The sequence below is a fragment of the Gadus morhua genome, chromosome 16, assembly GCF_902167405.1.
Source record: "Gadus morhua chromosome 16, gadMor3.0, whole genome shotgun sequence".
Classification (NCBI taxonomy): domain Eukaryota; kingdom Metazoa; phylum Chordata; class Actinopteri; order Gadiformes; family Gadidae; genus Gadus; species Gadus morhua.
In genome coordinates, this window is record NC_044063.1 from 26672188 (window position 1) to 26695222 (window position 23035).

Below are 23035 nucleotides of genomic sequence, written 5' to 3' on the forward strand. Positions count from 1 at the left end.
GTGAGTGGCCTCTGAGAAGAGGGTCCAGAGCAGACAGGGCTTTAAGAGTCGGACTGGCCAAGGGGAGCATCTTCGGATTGGATCGGTCCATTTCGGCTGCGCATGTATTTTTGGAATTTCAAATTGCTGCAATTAATGTTGTACTTGACTTCTAACATGTCTCTGTCTTTGCTGTTTAAATCTAACAGTAGTCTACGAGTAATATAACGGCGGTAACCATTGTTTTTGGGGTATTGCGTAGTGGAGTCACCAGCTGGTGGCTCTACAGTACTTAGGCTTACGTTACGATGCTCTTATGCCGCGTTTCCACTGCAGGGTGCGGAACGGATCGGATCGCAAAGGTGCGGTAGGGAGGGGGCGGTATAGCCCAGCTCAGTTCCGAGGTCGCGTTTCCACTGCCGACGGTACCCTTTGTGGTAGGCCGGATGTCGATCGCCGCGGCAGCTACGTAAACATCGTAAACAACGTCTTCCTCCCCAAGAATGCAGACGAACGTCTCCACCTCCTTGTTCGCCCAAGCAAGCGTTTTACGCAACATGTTAATTGTAAAGAATAATACCTCGAGGCTACTGTTTGTTTGTTTTTATCCCCGCGTCACCCGGAAGTGATGATTCTGTCGACCAATCAACGGAGGGGGTGTGTAGCTAGAATTTCCCGGGACCCTTTCAGGCGTCTCGTCTCGTTTTCAGTACCCCAACGGAGGAGTCCTGAAAACGAGGCCAAGACGGGTACGACTAAGTCCGGGTCGCGCCCACTTTTGGCGTTGGAAACGTGACCCGATCCGCACCTTTTGCGATCCGATCCGTTCCGCACCCTGCAGTGGAAACGCGCCATTAGTGCTCTATGAGTACCCTATGAGCCCTCGTTGTGTTTTCACAACGTTTGTTACGCAAGGATGCTTTCGGGAAGCTCATATGACGAACTTCACGAACCACTTAGCTTTAGGGATCTGGGCACAGGTCAATCTGGGGAGGAGAAATAAGCCTAATTCATGATTTTTTACAATGACGCCACCTTTGGGTTAGGGCTGGGCGATATGGACCAAAAGTCATATCTCAATATCCTCAAGCAGATTATCGATATAAGATAAATATCGATATTTGTCGAGGGGGGGGGGGGGGGGGGGGGGGGGGGGGGGGGGGGGGGGGGGGGGGGGATTTGATATTACTATTTCTACCGTTCGGAATTGAATACAGTTTGATGGTTGAATAAACCGTGGACTAGACACATAGAACATTATAATATATAACATCACGGCCAAAAGCTTTGTGCGCCTCCGAAATATTATGAACCGTAACGACTGCGTGGGGGGGGGCGTTGCATGTCATGTCCCATGACATGCTATTTTATGTATTCTTTAATATAGGTATTAGTGGGCAACTAACACAGTATTCAAAGACGTTCCCGAAATTCAGCCGTGGTGCAGAGTTACAGCCACTCCGAGCCAGTCGCACATTGAGCTTCCCCCAAATGCGCTGTTTCGGTGTCTGTAGCTATAATGCAAATGAGGAGGAGCGAGGCGGGTCAAGGAGGAGGGTGGGGGTGTGGCCCTGAGCAGCTTGCAGCCACGGTACCATGCGCTCTGTTTACAGTGGATGTATCGCAATGGCGAGGCGCACACATCCTTTAGCCGTGTTCTGTAAATATTCTAGAACACTAGAATATAGAATATACAACACTGGGGAGTCTTTCTCCTCCATGTCGCAGTTCATGTACTTCAGGGAGTCAAAGCCAAAGTTCCTTTCCCCAAATTCTTTCTCAACCATGGGTCAGATAACCCCCACTGCAGTCTCGTTGTGGAAATACAAGAGACGTCAAAGAACCGACAAGAAACACTTGCGTTACAGTCTGTGTATTCACACACACATGTGGCGCTCGCACGGTCGTGTCTCATTGGCGGGCCAACGTCTCTGGGCGGGCCAGGCAGAGTAATGGGAGGAGCTTAGATGCTTTGTGACAGACCTAAAGACATTCCAAATCAGCGCACCTGAGCCACGCAAGTTTTAGCCACTGGGGGACCATAGGCAGGCTAGGGGAACTCATATTTATGTTAGAAAACCTCATAAAGTGAGACTTTAATGTTTTATGTTTGGGTCACGCGGAGTGAGAAACCTTGAAGTTACTGTGGAGTTACCGTTATTACTATACCTACCTACCGTTTCGATTTACAATTACTATTCCTACCGTTCAGAATTCAGAAAATAAACCGTGGACTAGACACTGCCTCCGCCTCGTATTTGAGAACATTATAATATATAATATCACGGCCAAAAGCTGTGTGCACCTCCGGAATATTATGGACAGAACTGCGACAGTTTTTAAGCACTCTCTACAAATTACGTGATTTTGTAATTCGTCAGACACCTTATATCCAAACCATTTCCATACTATGGAGCCGTTGGTCTTTCGCTTGCAAACAGGCTCCTCGGAGCTGCTTGTGCAGGTGGACTCCTTAGCTGTGTTCCCTATCACGGATATAGTGCACTATATAGGGTGCTCGCCATTTTGTAGTGGTGTTCGAATTCTCAGTGGTTAATTTCATGCACAATATAGTGCACTTAAAATACCCAATGAATAGTGAACGATTTAAATTATATCGATATTGACGATATGGTCTCGTTTCATATCGCGTTTGAAAAAATGTCGATATATTTTAAATATCGATATATCGCCCAACCCTACTTTGGGTGCAGTACCACAAATTTGGGTTTATGGGTAGTGGGGGTCATTGGTAACCATACCTGAAAATGTCAATAGTTTTCGACTTGCGGTATAGGCTGGTATAGGCAGTATGATTTTTACAGAATTTGGGGGAAATATGAACGGTACAGAAACAATAGGGGACCAAGCAGCTTCGCTGCTCGGATCCCTAATTATAAAGACATCTGTGACAACCTCCTGCACCCCCTTTTGGCTCATAGCTGCCACTACAAGGGTCATAATGACTTAATTGACCACACCCGAGTGGCGAGTTGTCATGTAAGCAGGTTTTCACTATACTTCAGGGGGAACCCTTTTCGGTTGACGCAGGCATGCTGCTGCTTTACTTGTTCTCATTTGTACTTTGCTTTATCTTATTCTTTCCCCAAATATCATTGCAGGTAAACCAATTGTCCCTAGCCATTATTTTTGCATTGTTGTATTATTTCAAATAAATTAACTTTTTGATTTAAAATTGAATTCTGTTTTGACTCCCTTATTATGTGATGGTGTACGAGTCCACTGTTACACATTCCACACAAATTGAATGTCAACTTGTCATGACCAAGACAACTTCTGGTAATGTCCCTTTGATTAATGTCAACTTGTCATAATCAAGACAACCCAAAGAATCTCAACTTGCAACAAAAACCGAATGACATTAATGACAGTCAAAAAGATTAATCACATGTTTATACAGTTTATGACATGTTCATGACTGTTTCATGTCATAGGTATGACAGTGACATGTCACTCTTATGTAGATGCCTTCAAATAAAATGTTACCAAAAAATTGTCACATATTGGAATTATCTGTTCGGAATCGAATTCTATGTGGAATAGAAGAGGTGGTGTAGTCCGCTATAATCGACATGTACGTATACACTTATTCCGATTAGTTTGGGGTTTAACTTTGAGCAGCTGCAGTAGTTCACAATTGGTCCACTCCGTATGTATTTTTCTGCACACCGAACTTGACCGCTTTTGTCTGATTCACATCTTTCTTAGTTTACAGATGCGGTCTATAGTCGCTCAATTTAGGAGATTAACAACCGTTGAAAGGTATTGAAGGCATTTTAAAACAAGGCCCAACAAGCAGTTGACAGGAGAGGTGCGGCTCCAACCAATTTTCCATTCTTTGAAACGATCAACCGTTTCATCGGAGGACGGCCATTCGGCCAATATTCAATGTGGAGCAAAATGGATTTTATGTTGGTTTTAGAACAGACGAGGATGTGAATGTAACATCCTCTAGTAAGATGTCACCATTGTTATAAGGTTTAGGATCAATTCATTGGTACACATGACTTATTGCTTGCTCTCTTGCGATGGTTTGAGGTTGGCTGATGGTAATACATGAGAGTACTTAATGCTATTCAAGTATAACATATAACCCATGTTAGGTCTTAACACGTATTTATTCTGTGGTAGATGATGACAGGGACGGCAATGACACTGTTGGCAACGCTCAGGAGTCAAAAGCAGAGGAGACCTCCAAAGTGGCTCTTCCTGCGTCAATAAAGAGAAAGCCACTGCTTCGATAGAAAATAATGAGCCCGTAAAATTTGTGTTGAAATCACATTGTTAACTTCAACTTGCACTTATAGTATAGATTCCTCTACAGGTACAGTAGATTCCTCTACAGATAAAGTTAAATTTGCACTGAAGCCTATGTTAAAATCCAGAGCTAAAAACATTAGTGTAAAGAATGCTCCACCCCATTTTTTGTAACAACGCAGCCAGACCTCAAGAATCTGCCCTTGAAGTCAGCGCCATTTTGAAGAACCCCCAAAAGAAAGGTGAGTGTCCGTAATAATTTAAAATAATGTCATTGTTTTCCATCTGTTGTTTATTTAGCCTCATGGAAATACAGTGGGGCTCTGTGATTTAGCGTGAGAGGTCTAAACTGCATAATACATCACATTTGTAGTGACAACGCTAGCTAGCTACGTAAGCTAATCGCGAACGCTAGCAAGGTAAGGAAAGTTCCAATAGCAACTACAGTATGATCATTTATTGATTTAAACATGCCACAAAATGTGAAAATAATTATTTACTTGATATTTTAATCACGTTATGTCAGACAATTGATTATCAGTGTAATGGGTTAGAAAACCCCCTAACTTCCTTATGGTGTGTAAAGGGTTAAAAATATAAATATATTTGGGGCATTAGTAAAAAGATAAAAGCAGACAACCCATTATTTTCTTTTGTTTTTGACTATAATAATCTAATAAAATTTCATAATGGCGGCTTTCGCTAGAATGACTCATCGAGCCACTAGATGGCGCATGGCGCCCAGGGGATCATTAACTCCACAGGGACACGTTACCGCAGAATAAATCCTGCGAGCAAGACTAATGGAAGCTTTGTTTCGTGTCTCTTGTTTGTTAAACAATAGGTGGGTTAAAACCTCTTAAATAAAACACATTATACTTTGTAGAGTAGGCTCATGAGTGTAATATGGTCAGAAGAAGAGAAATGGGTTTTGTGAATGTTGTGTGATCGTGATCGTGACCATGATGTTACATGCTAATGTTATTGGGCTAGTGGTGCTAGTCGTTCTTGCGGGCGTTGCGCTGACATTGGGTTCATGAAGTGAACGCAAGTTCTATTTCATTCTTACTGACCGCCAGAGGCAGTGCTTAACATCCAGTGTTAAGCACTGCCTCTGGCGGTCATCCAGAATTCATAGAACCGTAGTTACATACGTAACTCTCGTTTCACCTCGGCATGGTTTAGCCGCTGGTTAGTTTATCCAAAACTTGGGTTTGTGGTATGTGCTAAACGTTCCGTAAAATGAAAGAGTTTAATATATTATATCAAGGGTTTTTGTATTGTATTAAATGGAGTTCCTACCTTTTTAAATATTTTTGAATAGGAAGATCTAAGATGGCGGATGGTGTGTCTCGTGGCGCAGTAGCTCCTGGTTTCAATCACCGGCCTCGATTAAAGCCTACAATTTACAAAACTGATGATGGCCAAGTAATTGTGGAGGATGAATTCTTAAACTTCCTAGCGGTTAAAATTAAAACGATGACCCAGGATGAACTAGTTCTTGTTGCCTCAAACACATTTCACTCAGAATGGATTGAGACTTCCAAAAAGGCGTTGTTTGAACTCTGTCCGGAGACGAAGCAAAGGTGTGTGGCATTCAAAGGCAACCAGAAGGATGCAAACAATATTAAAAAGTGCTTAAAAGTGCTGAATGAGTGCGGAGAAGACATCCCCCGTTTTGTCTCTCACTACCTGGACGAGCTGCCACCTGTGACGTTTAGCAACCTGGATGTGTCTAACCTGCTGAGCAGAATGGAGCGTCTGCACAGCGAGGTTTGCGCACTAAGACACAGTGGAAGTTCAGGCAGAAATCAGCGAGGAACTGCGTACTATGGCTGTAACAATGGACAACAGAGTTGCTGCCTTGGAGGGCCGATTGAAGCCGGGTGGTGGCAAAAGACTGATTGTATCGGATGGCCCTGCAATCGGCGGTGGAAGTTCTCCGCACGATGCCCGGTGAATGGCGCAGCGCATGTTGCGAGCGCACCCGGCACCTCTGTTGCAGGTGAACCCACCTGTGTTGAACCTGTTGCTGCAGCAATAATCGTGACTACCTGTGTGAGTCCTGGAAAAACGGCACCGAACTCGCCAAGATGGAGTCAAGTCGTGAAACAGGGCCGAGGTCGGAGGAATAATCCCGAGGGCCAGTCAGTCTTATTAAAACAGCGTGCTGGAAAAACTGAACGGAGGATGCCCAAGCCTATTGTTGGCACTGCTGCGCAAAAGGATATAAAAGTGGTGCGTACGAAATTGGTAAGTGTTTTCGCCACCAAATTCTCCCCAGACCTAGATGCTGAGACACTGAGTATATATCTTACTGAACAATTTGGCCGCAACGTTAATTGTCAGCGTATTGTCACTGCAGGCAATAGATATAGCTTGTTTAAAGTGTGTGCTGAGTGCGATGAAGTTGCGGAGATGTACAACCCAGAACTTTGGCCTGAAGGCTCGCTTGTGAGGTGATATTATGAACCTCGTAAAGTGGGAGTGATAGGTGCTGGCGCAGCTAGGTCGGTTTCTGGTGCAATTGTACCGAATGGGTCTACGGATGCAATGCTCAGCTAAACTGTAAGCAAACTTTATGCAAGTTGGATCATATAACTGTCGCGGGCTGCGCCTGGGTAACAGCGAAGGTGATAGGAGCCGACGTATAGTAGTGGACAATTTGCTGCAACATTGTGACATTTTATGTTTGCAAGAAACTTTTCTACCAAAGCAGGATTTGGGAAAGTTGAACTGTTTTCACAACACAATGACAATTTCCACAGGGCTGGCGAGTCCACAACGGAGCTATCCTTGGGAATAGTGAGAGGGAGGATAGCAGGGGGCGTGGCTATCCTCTGGCACAAAAAGCTGGACTCATCATTAATGTCATCAGGCTTGAAGTTGACAGGTGTATTGTTGACTGGTGTATTGCAGTGCGCATACAAATAAATAACAAGGAGTTCAGTATTCTAAATGTATACACACCATATGAGTCGCAACAAAATGAAGATGAATATCTGAATAGGCTTGCTTTTAAAAAAAAATATTTCTGATAATCATTCCACAAGCGTCCTTGTAGTGGGTGATATGAATGCTGACCTTACAGACAAACGTTCCTTGTTTGCTAAGCATATGCTACAGTTCTGTGACGATAACAATTTAATTGTATCCAGCCAAATGTTTTTACCTGCTGATAGCTATTCTTATATAAGCGAGGCTTGGCACACAACATCATGGCTTGACACACAACATCATGGCTTGACCATTGCATTAGCACTGCTGATGCCCATGAAATTATAAGATCTATTAAGATTGTGTATGAGGCGTCCATGTCTGATCATATTCCTTTTGTTATGTCACTAGATTGTGAGAGTCTCCCTGAGATGTCTCAGGAGGGTAAACAGGCCTGTAAGGCCAAACTGGATTGGGCCAAGCTCACAAATGAGGATAACCCTAACCCTAACTCTTAACAGGAGCAATACATTGTTGCCTAGCACAGTAGAGGGAGTCTCTGGAGCTGATAAAATCGCTGATTTGTGGAAGCAGAATTACTCTGCATTATTTAATTGTGTAAAAAGTGACCCTTATACAGTTGGCAATATTTACAATAGGGATGCAGTAGGAATCACAACACATGAGGTTTTTGAAGCTATCACAAAATTATCTGTGAATAAAGCAAGTGGCTCAGATCAGATCACTGCAGAGCACCTTGGGTTTGCTAGCCCGAAGTGGCCGCTCTACTTGCCATATGTTTCACTGGCTTTATGACGCATGGGCTGTTGCCCGACTCTATGTTGGCCGTAACTCTTGTGCCTGTCATTAAGAACAAAGCAGGCAAGATTGGGAGCATGGACAATTATAGGCCAATTTGCACTGGCAAGTGTGATTTCCAAAGTTCTGGAGAGTATTCTTTTAGATCGATTGGGTAATTATATTAATACCAGAGACAGTTTGGTTTCCAACCGAAGCATGGCACTGAGTTGTGTATTTATAGTTTGAAAGAAATAGTAGAAATGTATAGAGGGCAACATTCCTCTGTTTTAATTGGTGTTATTGATGCCTCTTGCCCTGCGTTCACACCAAAAGATGCATTTGCTGCCCGAACGCGTTGACGCCGAGGTTTTGCGGCGCGGCAAATCAAGTTTTGCAGCGCAGCAAATGTTTTGCGGCGCAGCAAAGGTTTTGACGCGCAGCAAAAGTTTTGCTGCGCCGCAGTTTTGCAGCGCGGGAAGTTTCGCGGCACGGCAAGTTTTGCCCGCGGTGCTTCCGAAGTCATTCACAACCATGGCCGACATTACGAGCATTGCATGTCTTTCCCTGTTGTGGAAGAGGGAGTGTAACGGTGCGGCTGCCCGTTACTGCAGGCAATGGATAAAAACAGGACTGACACCGGGATTTACAAGTACCCTTTTATTTAACACACACAGAACATTCAAACACATTCATGACGCCACCTGCAACACACAAAAAACACACGTTATGAGGAAGCCGGTCAGGGGACACGGTACAAACAAGGACAGCGTAAAAACACTGGCTTCCGGGTGCCGGGGGCTGCGGGAGGACCCGACTTGAAGTCCGGAAGAACATTTCTGCAGTGTGGGGGTGACGTCAGACGGGCGAGACCAAGTGTGTGAGAGGAGAGGGGTGTGTTGGGGTACTTGGGGAATATTTAAGGTGTCAGGGAAGTAGAGGGTAAGGATAGGTTTTAGACGAATAGGTCTTGGGTAAGGTGGGTAACTAGGGGTGGGTATAGGTAAATCGGAAATGTGTAGGGGAGGGTTAATTGAATTAAGAGGGGTATGGGTCAGGCCGGGTAGGATATATTCAGGTCCAAATCATGTAGGTGGGGCAGAAGGGTCTGAGGTGAGCTGGTGACAACACCTGGCCCTTAGGCCAGCCAAGGGCTTCATTAGTGCCGAGGGGAAGACGGTTTTTGGATTATTGAATGTTTAGATGTTGAGTTATTTTGAATTATTGATTTCGGTTTTTGCCCGGAGGACCCTCATTGGCCCGGAGAGGCAAAAACCTGTACGGTTTTTGCCTCTCCGGGAACCGTCACCTTATCGTGGTGGAGAGGTTTGCGTGTCCCTGTGAACCTGAGAGCTGTGTTGTCTGGAGCCTTGTGCTCCTGGTAGGGTCTCTCATGGCAGAGTGGTCTCAGGTGAGGGGCCAGACTAAGAATGGTTCAAAAAACTCCAATGAATAACGGTAAAAGAGGAGATGTGACCCGGCCCGGAGGAAGCCCGGGGCCCCCGTCTGGAGCCAGGCCCAGACAGAGGGCTCGATGGCGAGCGCCTGGTGGCCGGGTTTGCCACGGAGCCCGGTCGGGCACAGCCCGAACAAACTACGTGGCACCCCCCCTCTCTTCATCCCATGGGCCCACCACCTGTGGGAAGACCCGTTGGGGTCGGGTGCGCAGCCACATGGGTGGCAGCGAAGGTCAGGGGTCTCGACGGACCAGACCCGGGCGGCAGAAGCTGGCTCTTGGGACGTGGAACGTCACCTCGCTGTGGGGAAAGGAACCGGAGCTTGTGAGGGAGGTGGAGCGCTACCAGTTAGATCTGGTGGGGCTTACCTCCAAGCACAGTCTCAGGTCTGGTACCGTACTCCTGGATAAGGGTTGGACTCTATTCTTCTCCGGAGTTGGCGAGGGCGTGAGGCGCCGGGCAGGTGTGGGGATACTCATAAATCCCCGGCTGAGCGCCGCGGTGTTGGAGTTTACCCCGGTAGACGAGAGGGTCGCCTCCCTGCGCCTAAGGGTTGTAGGGGGGAAAACTCTGACTGTTGTTTGTGCGTATGCACCAAACAGCAGCTCAGAGTACTCGGCCTTCTTGGAGACCCTGAATGGAGTTCTGTATGGGGCTCCAGTAGGGGACTCCGTAGTTCTGCTGGGAGACTTCAATGCCCACGTGGGCAACGATGGAGACACCTGGAGAAGCGTGGTGGGGAGGAACGGCCTCCCTGATCTAAACCCGAGCGGTCGTTTGTTATTGGACTTCTGTGCTAGTCATGGATTATCCATAACAAACACCATGTTCGAACATAAGGGTGCTCATAAGTGTACCTGGTACCAGAGTACCCTAGGCCGAAGATCGATGATCGATTTCGTGATCGTGTCATCTGATCTGAGGCCGCATGTTTTGGACACTCGGGTAAAGAAAGGGGCGGAACTGTCAACCGACCACCATCTGGTTGTGAGTTGGATCAGGGAATGGGGGAAATTTCCGGCTAGACCTGGTAAGCCCAAACGAGTAGTGCGGGTGAACTGGGAACGTCTGGAGGAGGCCCCCGTCCTAGGTATCTTCAACTCACACCTCCGGCGGAGCTTTTCTGGCATTCCTGTGGAGGTTGGGGGCATTGAGCCGGAGTGGGCGGTGTTCAAAGCCTCCATTGCTGAAGCTGCGGTGGCTAGCTGTGGCCTCAGGGTCTTAGGCTCCTCAAGGGGCGGTAACCCTCGGACACCGTGGTGGACACCGGTGGTCAGGGAAGCCGTCCGACTGAAGAAGGAGGCCTTCCGGGATATGATATCCTGGAGGACTCCTGACTCGGTTGCAAGGTACCGACAGGCTCGAAGGGCTGCAGCGGCTGCCGTGTCGGAGGCTAAGCAGCGGGTGTGGGAGAAGTTCGGAGAGGCCATGGAGAAGGACTTTCGGTCGGCACCAAAGTGTTTCTGGAAGACTATCCGGCACCTCAGGAGGGGGAAACGGGGAACCATCCAAGCTGTGTACAGTAAGGATGGGACTCTGTTGACCTCAACTGAGGAGGTCGTCGGACGTTGGAAGGAACACTTTGAGGAACTCCTGAATCCGAATAACACGTTGGAGGCAAAGCTCGAGGTTGATGGTGTTTCGTCGTCAATTTCCCTGGTGGAGGTCACTGAGGTAGTCAAACATCTCCGCAGTGGCAAAGCCCCAGGGATTGATGAGATCCAGCCAGAAATGCTAAAGGCTCTGGGTGTTGAGGGGCTGTCATGGTTGACACGCCTATTCAACATCGTGTGGGAGTCGGGTACAGTGCCAAAGGAATGGCAAACCGGGGTGGTGGTTCCCCTGTTCAAAAAGGGGGACCAGAGAGTGTGTGCCAATTACCGGGGTATCACACTTCTCAGCCTCCCTGGTAAAGTCTACTCCAAGGTGCTGGAAAGGAGGGTTCGGCCGATCGTCGAACCTCAGATTGAAGAGGAACAATGCGGTTTTCGCCCCGGACGTGGAACTACGGACCAGCTCTTCACTCTCGCAAGGATCCTGGAGGGGGCCTGGGAGTATGCCCATCCGGTCTACATGTGTTTTGTGGATCTGGAGAAGGCGTATGACCGGGTCCCCCGGGAGAAACTGTGGGAGGTGCTGCGGGAGTATGGGGTAAGGGGGTCTATCCTCAGGGCCATCCAATCTTTGTACTCCCAAAGCGAGAGCTGTGTTCGTGTTCTCGGCAGCCAGTCAGTTTCGTTCTCAGTGGGTGCTGGTCTCCGCCAGGGCTGCGCCTTGTCACCAATCCTGTTTGTGATATACATGGACAGGATATCGAGGCGTAGTCGTGGTGGGGAGGGGTTGCAGTTCGGTGGTCTGAGGATCTCATCACTGCTTTTTGCAGATGATGTGGTCCTCATTGGATCATCGGCCTGTGACCTTCAGCACTCACTGGATCGGCTGGCGGCCGAGTGTGAAGCGGCTGGGATGAGGATCAGCACCGCTAAATCTGAGGCCATGACTCTTAGCAGGAAACCGGTGGATTGCTTACTCCGGGTAGGAAATGAGTCCTTAGCCCAAGTGAAGGAGTTCAAGTACCTCGGGGTCTTGTTCGCGAGTGAGGGTACTATGGAGCGTGAGATTGGCCGGAGAGTCGGAGCAGCGGGGGCGGTATTGCGTTCGCTTTACTGCACCGTTGTAACGAAAAGAGAGCTGAGCCGCAAGGCAAAGCTCTCGATCTACCGGTCGATCTTCGTTCCTATCCTCACCTATGGTCATGAGGGCTGGGTGATGACCGAAAGGACGAGATCGCGGGTACAAGCGGCCGAGATGAGTTTTCTCAGAAGGGTGGCTGGCGTCTCCCTTAGGGATAGGGTGAGAAGCTCAGCCATCCGTGAGGAACTCGGATTAGAGCCGCTGCTCCTTTACTTAGAAAGGAGTCAGTTGAGGTGGTTCGGGCATCTGGTAAGGATGCCCACTGGGCGCCTTCCTTGGGAGGTGTTTCAGGCACGTCCAGTGGGGAGGAGACCTCGGGGAAGACGCAGGACTAGGTGGAGAGATTATATCTCAACACTGGCCTGGGAACGCCTCGGGATCCCCCCGTCAGAGCTGGTCAATGTGGCCCGGGAAAGGGAAGTCTGGGGCCCCCTGCTTGAGCTGCTCCCCCCGCGACCCGACCCCGGATAAGCGGATGACGATGAGGATGAGGATTTCGGTTTTTGTTCATTCATTTTTGCCTCCATACGGACCATTTTTTTGTACCTGAATAAATTCAGGCCAACGGCCTTGCTCACATCCCACCACTGCCTCCAATCCTTCCACCGCCGCAAGGCTCATCCTGGTAACAATTGGTGTCAGAAGAAACCGGAGCGCCTCAACAGGGGGCAGTGGGGAAGATGGGACCAAGAGCCAAGCCGGCCAAAGAGGGCGATGCACGTCACCAGCAGGAAGAGGAACCGGCTGGAAGAGCACTACCTGCGCAAACAGACATGGCTGACCAACTAACAGAAGAGCAGATTGCTGAGTTCAAGGAGGCCTTCTCCCTCTTCGATAAGGACGGCGATGGCACCATCACCACCAAGGAGCTGGGCACCGTGATGCACTCTCTGGGCCAGAACCCCACGGAGGCCGAGCTGCAGGACATGATCAACGAGGTGGACGGCAACGGCACTATCGAGTTCCTGACCATGAGGGCGAGGAAGATGAAGGAAACAGACGGCGAGGAGGAGATCAGGGAGGCCTTCCGAGGGTTTGACAAGAGCGGTAGCGGCAAACGGTAGCGGTAAACGGTGGCGGCGGCGATAGCGGTAAACGGCAAGCGGTGAACGGCAGCGGTAGCGGTTGGCGGTAGCGGTAAACAGTAGCGGTTAGCGGTAGCGGTAAATAGTAGCGGTTAGCGGTAAACAGTAGCGGTTGCGGAAACGGTAGCGGTAAACAGTAGCGGTTGCGGAAACGGTAGCGGTAGCGGTAAACAGTAGCGGTTGCAGTAGCGGTTGCGGAAACGGTAGCGGTAGCGGTAAACGGCAGCGGTAGCGGTAACGGTTAACGGTAGCAGCAAGCGGTAGCGGCAAACGCTAGCGGCAAGCAGGTAGCGGTAGCGGCAAACGCTAGCGGTAGCGGTAGCAGCTCTGGCTCCTCAGAGGGAAAGGAGGCGTGACACTAACTCCCGGGTCACCAGGTGGTACCTGTCTCTCCAGCCATACGGGTTCACCGTGACCTACCGGCCGGGGGATACGAACAGAGTGGCGGATTTCCTTTCCTGCATCCCGGAAGTGGCGGGGGAAGGAGTGAGCATGGAGCCCGGCTTGGAAGGGCCTTTTCCTTGCCTGGGACGACAGGAGTCGTCTGTACGGGAGGGGGGTAATGTAACGGTGCGGCTGCCCGTTACTGCAGGCAATGGATAAAAACAGGACTGACACCGGGATTTACAAGTACCCTTTTATTTAACACACACAGAACATTCAAACACATTCATGACGCCACCTGCAACACACAAAAAACACACGTTATGAGGAAGCCGGTCAGGGGACACGGTACAAACAAGGACAACGTAAAAACACTCACGTTACGGTTGCGCTGGCTTCCGGGTGCCGGGGGCTGCGGGAGGACCCGACGTGAAGTCCGGAAGAACATTTGTGCAGTGTGGGGGTGACGTCAGACGGGCGAGACCAAGTGTGTGAGAGGAGAGGGGTGTGTTGGGGTACTTGGGGAATATTTAAGGTGTCAGGGAAGTAGAGGGTAAGGATAGGTTTTAGACGAATAGGTCTGGGGTAAGGTGGGTAACTAGGGGTGGGTATAGGTAAATCGGAAATGTGTAGGGGAGGGTTAATTGAATTAAGAGGGGTATGGGTCAGGCCGGGTAGGATATATTCAGGTCCAAATCATGTAGGTGGGGCAGAAGGGTCTGAGGTGAGCTGGTGACAACACCTGGCCCTTAGGCCAGCCAAGGGCTTCATTAGTGCCGAGGGGAAGACGGTTTTTGGATTATTGAATGTTTAGATGTTGAGTTATTTTGAATTATTGATTTCGGTTTTTGTTCATTCATTTTTGCCTCCATACGGACCATTTTTTTGTACCTGAATAAATTCAGGCCAACGGCCTTGCTCACATCCCACCACTGCCTCCAATCCTTCCACCGCCGCAAGGCTCATCCTGGTAACAGGGAGAGACGTCGGAATGCCCGTCGTTTATGGGTTCATGAGACCATTCGGAGCCTGGAAGGCTGGTGCTGCCTGGCACCCAACTGGGTTTTGTTTGGGGTTGTTTTCTAGCCCTTTAGCATACTCATAGTTTAGTTTAACTGTGAACACAACTACACTACAGAATGATGATTTGTGGGATTTTTCGAGTTACTAAATAAATGTAACGGTAGTGAACTCTAGGTCACTCCAAGGGAGTAACACTGATTGGCTGTTACGGCATGTCACTCAGTGGCAACGCCTCAGTGGCAACGCTGTTGAACGCTGATTGGCTGTCATCACGCGTTTGCTGCCGAAAAGTTGAAATATTTCAACTCGAGCAGCATTTGACGCGCCGCAAAATACGTAAACGCGCCCGCCGCCCGTGCCCGGCAGCGGGCACGGGCAATCTGCAAATCAGATTTTGACGCACCGCAAAACAAATTTTGCTGCCGGTTTTCTCAGCAGCAAATGCTGCGGCAGCAAAGCAGCAACGCGTCTCTACATTCACTTTGAATGGGATCGTGCCGCGTGTCAACTTTTTGCATCTTTTGGTGTGAACGCAGGGTTAGGCCTTTGATGGAGTGAATCACCAGAAGCTGTTCACAAAATTAAATCAAAGGGGTGTACCTGCTAGCATTATAAGAATACTTGCATACTGGTATGCTAACCAGAGTATGCAAGTCAGATGGGGTAGCAGTGTCTCTGGTCCTTTCAGTGTTGCTAATGGAGTTCGACAAGGGGGGCCCTCTTCAAGCTGTACATGAACGATTTATCTGACCAATTGAACGATTGTAGAACGGGCTGTATGATTGGTAACACGGTGATTAACCATTTAATGTATGCAGATGATTTGGCCATTCTCTCTCCAAATAGTGCTGGATTTCAGCAGTTGTTAAATGTGTGTACAGAATATGGTGTCAAACATGATGTGCAATACAATACAAATAAGAGCAGTGTGATAATATGTAGGGCGAAGGGAGATAAGGACCTCCACTTTCCACAATTTTATCTTTCTTGGGAAGAGCTTTGTGTTTGTTATAAAGTCAAGTACCTCGGGCACTTTATAACAGATCAAATGTCTGACGATGACGACATTTTAAGACAGTGTCATACATTATATGCCCAAGCCAACATGTTGGCAAGAAGATTTCATATGTGTTCTGATCATGTTAAAATATGTCTCTTTAGAGCATATTGCACTCCCCTGTATACTGCCCCCTTATGGGGTAAGTTAAAAAAATCAAGTATGCACAGACTACAGGTTGCTTACAACGATTGTTTTAGGATCTTACTTAAAAGACCTAGGTGGAGTAGTGCAAGTGAGCTATTTGTGAATGCAGGAGTTAACACCTTACAAGCTTTATTGAGGAAGCTTATGTACAGATTTATCTGTCGCCTGAATAACTCAAAGAATGAAGTCATAATGCTGCTGTGTAACCCAAGTTATAGCGCAGTACGCTACCAGTCATACCTTTGGAGGCATTGGTATAAGTGCCTTTTATAATTGGTCGTCATGTTTTTATTCCTATTTATGTGTGTGTTGTCTATTTCTTGTATTGTATTGTAAGCGACATTCAAGAAATACACATTAAGTAGCTATAGGCATTTACTTATTTTTCATATGTTTATACTGATTGTTTGATTTCATGTTGTCATACCGTGGAGTAACATATCTCTGTAGTCAAAGGTTAATTTCAGTTGTCATGTGTCATTTCAATGTTATAAGTTATAAGCATAAAGTCAAAGTCAGGATTTTAATAAATGTTCTGTTGCAGAATAAATCCTGCGAGCAAGACTAATGGAAGCTTTGTTTCGTGTCTCTTGTTTGTTAAACAATAGACCACAGGATTTGTGCCAATATACCCTCTTGGCTACCCCTAGGTCAAGAGGGCAACATCAGCGAACCATTGCATTGTGGCTCCGTTGTCGTTAAGAGTTCTAGTTGTGCTGTCCCATGATCTCTCTTAGTGAACGTGTGAAGTTGATTAGCTATCAACGCTAGGTTAGTTAGCAGTCATCACAGCTAACCGTCGCCGCTAAGCCTACGTTTTCTTGAGCACAGCTATCACTATTTGCTAGTTTTATGCTTACCATTGTGGAAATTTGAAATTAAATTCCCTTTGCTTAGTTATTTTGGCGACAATGGTCACTTTGTGTAATTCTGCAGTGTGAAAGATGGTTGACTGTATTGCTGATGAGGTTGTTCAAAATGGAGGTAACTAGCCGCCATGTGCTCCGAGGCTAGATTCTGTCTGCTCAGCGCAAATACATTTCAAAGCCTGGAAAAGGTTGTTCTATGTCATATAGGCTTCGCCTTTTAAGGCTATCGCTATTGGGTTATCCCAAGGCGTGAGCATTGGGATAACACCGGCCACCAACAGCGTGGGCCTCAATCAATTCCGCGAGCCTCAATCACGTCCGCAGTTCGCAGATATAGGGGGGCGCCGGCAGACGGTCTGCTCCCATTTTCTTCAGGACGATCCTGTAGCATACTGAAGTAAATAAATAGATATTATGGACTCAACGACGAACGGCATCTGCAAGACATGTAACACGGGTTACATCTTGCCGTATGACGGCCATGGGGTGTGCGAGGGCTGCCTTGGGCATGAACATGCCGTCTTGGCGCTCTCGCCGCGCTGCCTGTGTCGGCATTAAGGTGCGAACACACCAAGCGCGTACCTCGCGTACCATGTACGCGCGTAACGCAGCTAAAATGTTGCTTGACCATTTTGTGTCAAAAATGGTCAGATACGCGCGTACGCCCAAAACTTCCCCCCCCCAGCCTGTGGCTGCGCTGGATTTAGGAGTCCGAGGAAGGAAACCCAAACGCCGCCGTGTTTGGGTGGATGATAGAGCTTGGATCGGGTTAGATTAAATAATCTCGGATATAAATAACAATAATCGGGTTAAATAACTTCACATGGTGTGTCTGGTGTGTTTCCAGCATTCGTAGTGTTGATCAGCAGAGAAATAGTCCGCCAAGACGTTGAGGTTGCTTAGCAATCAGAGACTCTGTCCATGCAAGTGAACGGAGCGTTCACTCTTCGTCATAACTATCAAACCAAACATCCTTCACGTTCACTGAGCGAACATTATGAAAGTAAAATGCACATTTCTCGCTAGAAATGTTTCCATAAACGCATTTAATGGCGTAACTATGTTACTTTTTCCACCCAGAATAAAGAAAGTTGCCGGCCGTGGCTGCCATGGACATGGCTGCGCTGGAGTCCGAGGTAGGAAACCCAAACGCCGCCGTGTTTGGGTGATAGAGTTAGATCGGGTTAGATTAAATAATCTCGGATATAAATAACAATAATCGGGTTAAATAACTTCACATGGTGTGTCTGGTGTGTTTCCAGCATTCGTAGTGTTGATCAGCAGATATATAGTCCGCCAAGACGTTGAGGTTGCTTAGTAACCAGAGACTCTGTCCATGCAAGTGAACGGAGCGTTCCCTCTTCGTCATAACTATCAAACCAAACATCCTTCACATTCACCGAGCGAACATTATGAAAGTAAAATGCACATTTCTCGCTAGAAATGTTTCCATAAACGCATTTAATGGCGTAACTATGTTACTATTTCCACACAGAATAAAGAAAGATGTCGGCCGTATGCTTCTGTCCAAGCTCACTACTCTCTGCCAGTGACGTCGGGTCAAGCTCAGCGCTGATTGGCTATTGCGGCGCGTATGAGCGTAAAAAGTTAAATTTTTTTGAACTCCTCGCGTACGCGCGTATATGTACGCGCCTCATACGCCCCTAACGCGAGTAAAATGTTGCTTATACGCATGTAACGCGTGTACGCGTCTCATACGCGCGTAAACCAATGGTTCCCTATGGAAAAAATTGCGATTTTATACGCGAGGTACGCGAGATACGCGTCTGGTGTGGCCGCACCTTTAGGGGTGTAACGGTACATGTATTTGTATTGAACCGTTTCAGTACGGGGTGCTCGGTTCGGTGCGGAGGCGTACCGATTGAGTTTCCATACGGACATATTAAGTAGAGGACCGCATGTGTGAAACATGCTGCCGCACATGCACAGTTGCGCACACCGTAGCTGTGTTCGAAATCGTTCCCTATTCACTCACTCACTATTCCCTATATAGTGTTCATGATATAGTGCACTATTTAGGGAACGAACAAACGAGAATTCGGACACTACGCTGAACATTTCTAAACGTCATTTGCGTCAGTAAATGCGCCGGGTATTTGTGTGACGCAGACAGATGCGCCCACATCATGTAAACAAACCGGGCACTCATGAGGAAAGCTGGAGGTTGTATTGATGTTGAATGTTACATTTCCTTTTTCGTTTTTTTGAAATAAATTTTGAATGTTAAATATTCTATGTTAAATCCCAAATAAATTGTTGACATTTCTAAACGAAAGCCGGAGACTCCATCATTAAATATATTTGTTTTCGCGGTTATTCAGCTTCTTCTTCTCCTCCGGAAAAACACGACTGCATTGCATTGTGTATACGGGAGTAACATGTAGGGTACATCATATGTACACTCACATTTTGGGTATTATTATCCTGCAGATAATGTGGATAAGGAGATTTTTCTGGCAAAAAACATAAAGATTGAGTGAAAGTCATCAGGGCTAAAGATTGGGGGGGGGGGGGGGGGGGGATAAAAATTAATCTGAGCAACAACTTGAAACTGTTTAGTGTTACAATTGTTCATTGTTGCACATTTGATTGAGAAAAGATTTGTTTTTAAAGAAACATTCTGAGCCTTATTCATGTTATTTAATCTGAGCAACAACTTGAAACAGTTTAGTGTTGCAATTGTTCATTGTTGCACATTAGATAATATATATTTTTAAAAAAACAGTCTGAGCCAATGTTATTTATTTTTATTTCTACATTTCAGAATCTTTATATTTTTGAGCAGAATTCTAGCTTTGTATTGTCTGATGTTCCTATTGTAAAAAGCACAAAAGTGTGTTATGAACAACTTGAAGCACATGTTATGAAGCACATTTATATTTAGCATTTTGATTTCTTACTGTACCGAAAATGAACCGAACCGTGACCTCAAAACCGTGGTACGTACCGAACCGAGATTTTTGTGTACCGTTACACCCCTAGTCGGCATTGTGCTGCGCTGCCGGTGGACGACAGACAGCGCAGAGCCGACACTGCCGCCGTCATTGCTGAATGGGCCGACAACTTTACTGTCCCGCTCGACGATGCCCTCTCCTTGATGCTCTCTCCTTGTGAGCTCGGAGTCGGCGACTCCGACCGCGACGAAGAGGGGGCGACTCCCCTCTCTCCGAATGGAGAGGCCCGGGGCAGCAGCATTGCCCGTCTCTGCCGCCACCTCACTTCCAGTGGTTGGAGCTTTGGTGGCAGAGCTACCGGGCATTATCGCCAGGGCAGCCGCAAACCTTGGCCTTGCGGTGCCCATGCCTCATGCCCCCCAATGCCCGGACCAGCTCCGTGGCATCTGGGGGCTCGGGGCCGCGACACGCCCCGCCCGTCTCGACCCGATCTGGCCGATGTTTCCCGCCATCAGCCCGTACTTCAGTGGGGCTGCGGCGGAGCCCGGGAGGCTCGGGGCCCCGGTGAAAACATTCAACCAGGTCACGAAGACGGAGGGTCTGACAGACCGGGGTTACAGGGTGGTACCGCTGCTGGATCCCGTGCTGTCTTTGGAGTGAAGCCGGGGCTCAGCGACCGCTGCCCCACTCCCAAAGACCAGCTGACGGCCAAGCTTACAGACAGAGAGCATCAGTGTATGATGCAGCAAGAGGCTGTTATGAATAACATTGCCCTGCTGGCACATAACATCTCCGCCATGGCGGCTGACCCTCATCGTCTGGCCGAACAGGCAGTCGACGTGGCGAAAACCGGCGGTGTCATCCTCTGCCTCTGCTCCACCGGCGCGGTGGCAGCAGCCCGGCCGGCGGCATGGCAGCACCTCATACAGAGGAACCTGTGGCTGCAGCAGACCCCGGGCATCCCTGAGCCGATGAGGCGACAATTACTCGAGTGCCCCATCAGCCCGGATGTGCTGTTCGGGCCCCGTCTGTCATCTATGGTGGATGACATGCAGGCCGCTTCCGAGGAGGCAGTAAATTCCGGAGAAACGTCTCCCGCCCTCCGCCTCCACCCGGGCAGCAGCGCTCCGCTCAAAGCTCCCGTCGCTGCCATAGGCCCCGGACAGCCACTGTCGCGGCGCCGCCGGCAGCTCCTCCTCCTGGCCCCCAGGCTTACCAGCCCCGCCTGCCTCCATCGCAGGCTGCAGCGAGCGGCCAGCGAAGGCCCCGGGCAGCGGGCTCATGGGGCTATGTCCCGCCCCATAAGCGCCGGCGAAGGCAATTACGGGTCGAGGGAGAAGCTTGTGACAGCGTGAAACACCTCTTTACTAAAGACGGCTGTTTTCTCCCCACGCAGTTAACGCCGGAGGCTACCGGCCCGGCCATAACTGTTTCACACGCATCTCCCACCACATATAGGCAGGCCGTCAATAAACCTCGTATTATTGATCGAGCCAGCCCTACATTACTTTCCCCTCACCACATCATGCCTGGCATGAAATGTGGCGAGACGGCCGATAAAACGAGCTCTCTGTCTACGAATGACACGAAGCTCGTTCACAGTGTCCGCAGTCTGCTGCCCAGTCACAGTGATATTCCTCCTCGCGTCCCAACGCTCAGGAGAGAGGAAGCTACACTCTTGGCACAAGCTGAGCAGGCAGGGCATGCCTCTGCTAATGACACACACACCCAGCCCTTTCGGGCAGAGCTCCCCATGGGCTGCGAGGAGGACTCCTCCCCTCGCAGCGGCAGCAGGGGCTCAAGCGTGGCTCGGTTCCATGACATCAAACGCATCAAAACAAGAGGCTGCACAGCCGCTTTCAGAGCATTACTAAGAATGGCTGAACACATGCATCCTGGCCAAATGGATGGACAGGCTGATCAGCAAGGGTCACACCCTGCAGTTCACCTCCGTTCCGCCACGATTCAACGGGATTGTGGAAACAACTCTGTCATCAGAGGATCAACAGCCGTCACTTTTGGTGGAGCTCCAGCAGCTTCTAGCGAAAAAAGTGATTTCCACGGTCCCGAAGGGAGAGGAAATGCAGGGATTCTATTCCCGTTATTTCCTGGTACCCAAGAAAACAGGAGGGTTGAGACCGATTCTCGATCTAGCCCTATTCAACAAATGCATCGCGGAGAACCCGTTTCACATGTTAACAATCAGACGAGTGTTACAGTGTGTAAAACCGGGAGACTGGTTCACCTCAATAGATTTGAAGGACGCCTACTTCCACTTCACAGGGATCCCCAAACACAGGAAATTCCTGCGTTTCTCATTCCAAGGGTCACGCTACCAGTACAACCGTCTCCCGTTCGGCTATTCTCTAGCCCCACAAACGTTATCCAAGTGCGTGGAGACGGCTCTCCGGCCGCTTCACGCAACAGGAATGAGAGTACTGTTCTACTTGGACGATCTGCTTTTGATGGCTCGCTCCAAGGAGGAAGCAGCTTTTCAAACAAAAAAGCTGGTGATTCACCTGTCGAATTTAGGCTTTGCCATAAATAGGAAGAAAAGCTCCCCCCTCCCCTCAGAGTGTGATGTATTTGGGGGTAGAGCTGGATTCAGCAGTAATGAGAGCACGGCTCTGACAGCAAAGGATGGAGACGCTGTGGTCTCTCCTCCGCCGCTGTTCCCCGGGCAGCATTGTGATCGCCCTCTCCGTCATGAGGCTGCTGGGCACAATGTCAGCCGCTCACACGGTGGTGCAGCTGGGGCTGCTTCACATGAGGTGGCTGCAGAGATGGTCTTCTCGCCTGCGCATCGACCTGGTGCGCCAACGGCAGCGCAAAGTGACCATGCCCCTATCAGTGGGCCCCGAACTCTCATGAGAGTTCGGGGCCGTTGCTCTGCCGTTGGGCAGAGCAACACACATCTCAGTGTTCACGGAAGCTTCTCTGTCGGGCTGGGGAGGAACATGCGAGTTTCACGTAGTGGGCGGTGTTTGGCCGCCCCCCGTGACCATGCATATAAACGCATTGGAGCTCCTCACTGTGTTGAAAGTGGTCCAACACTTTGCCCCAATGTTGACGAATCAACACGTAATGATTCGCACGGACAACAAGGCGACAGCAGCATACATAAATCGCCAAGGGGGCGTGCGCTCGGCACAGCTGCTGAGCATAGCGAGACAGCTGTTATGCTGGGGGCACACGCACTTGCTCTCCATCAGAGCAGCGTACATCCCCGGTGTCCTGAACAGAGGGGCCGAAATAATGTCGAGGGGGGGTCCCCAACCAGGAGACTGGACTCTGCACCACGATCTGATCAATCAGATATGGAGCGAGTTTGGGAAGGCGGAGGTTGACCTATTCGCCACGCGGGAGAACACAGTGCGAGCTGTGGTTCAGTGCGAAGGCCGAACAGGCCGTG

The 23035-nt window shown here is 48.9% G+C and overlaps 2 protein-coding genes across 4 annotated transcripts in view; both read left to right on the forward strand.

The window, feature by feature from the left end:
* The first annotated feature begins 2654 nt into the window (after positions 1–2654).
* Positions 2655–23035, forward strand: part of LOC115560922 (uncharacterized) — a 47717-nt gene continuing 27336 nt past the window's right edge. For 2 of the 3 annotated variants that reach the window (XM_030380594.1, XM_030380591.1), the window contains exon 1: positions 2655–4499. In XM_030380594.1, the coding sequence (XP_030236454.1) occupies positions 4409–4499 (91 nt within the window). In that variant the 5' untranslated portion in view covers positions 2655–4408. Of the gene's footprint in view, positions 4500–6060; positions 6511–23035 lie in introns of those variants that run through there. The other variant, XM_030380593.1, reaches the window with a different exon arrangement.
* LOC115560939 (calmodulin-like) lies at positions 12847–13222 on the forward strand. Its single transcript, XM_030380623.1, has one exon. It carries the CDS (start codon positions 12917–12919, stop codon positions 13205–13207), a length of 291 nt encoding a protein of 96 aa, XP_030236483.1. The 5' UTR covers positions 12847–12916; the 3' UTR covers positions 13208–13222.

What these genes read in the sequence shown, in the direction of transcription:
- LOC115560939 (XM_030380623.1), top strand. Translation starts at nt 12,917, where the DNA reads ATGGCTGACCAACTAACAGAAGAGCAGATTGCTGAGTTCAAGGAGGCC.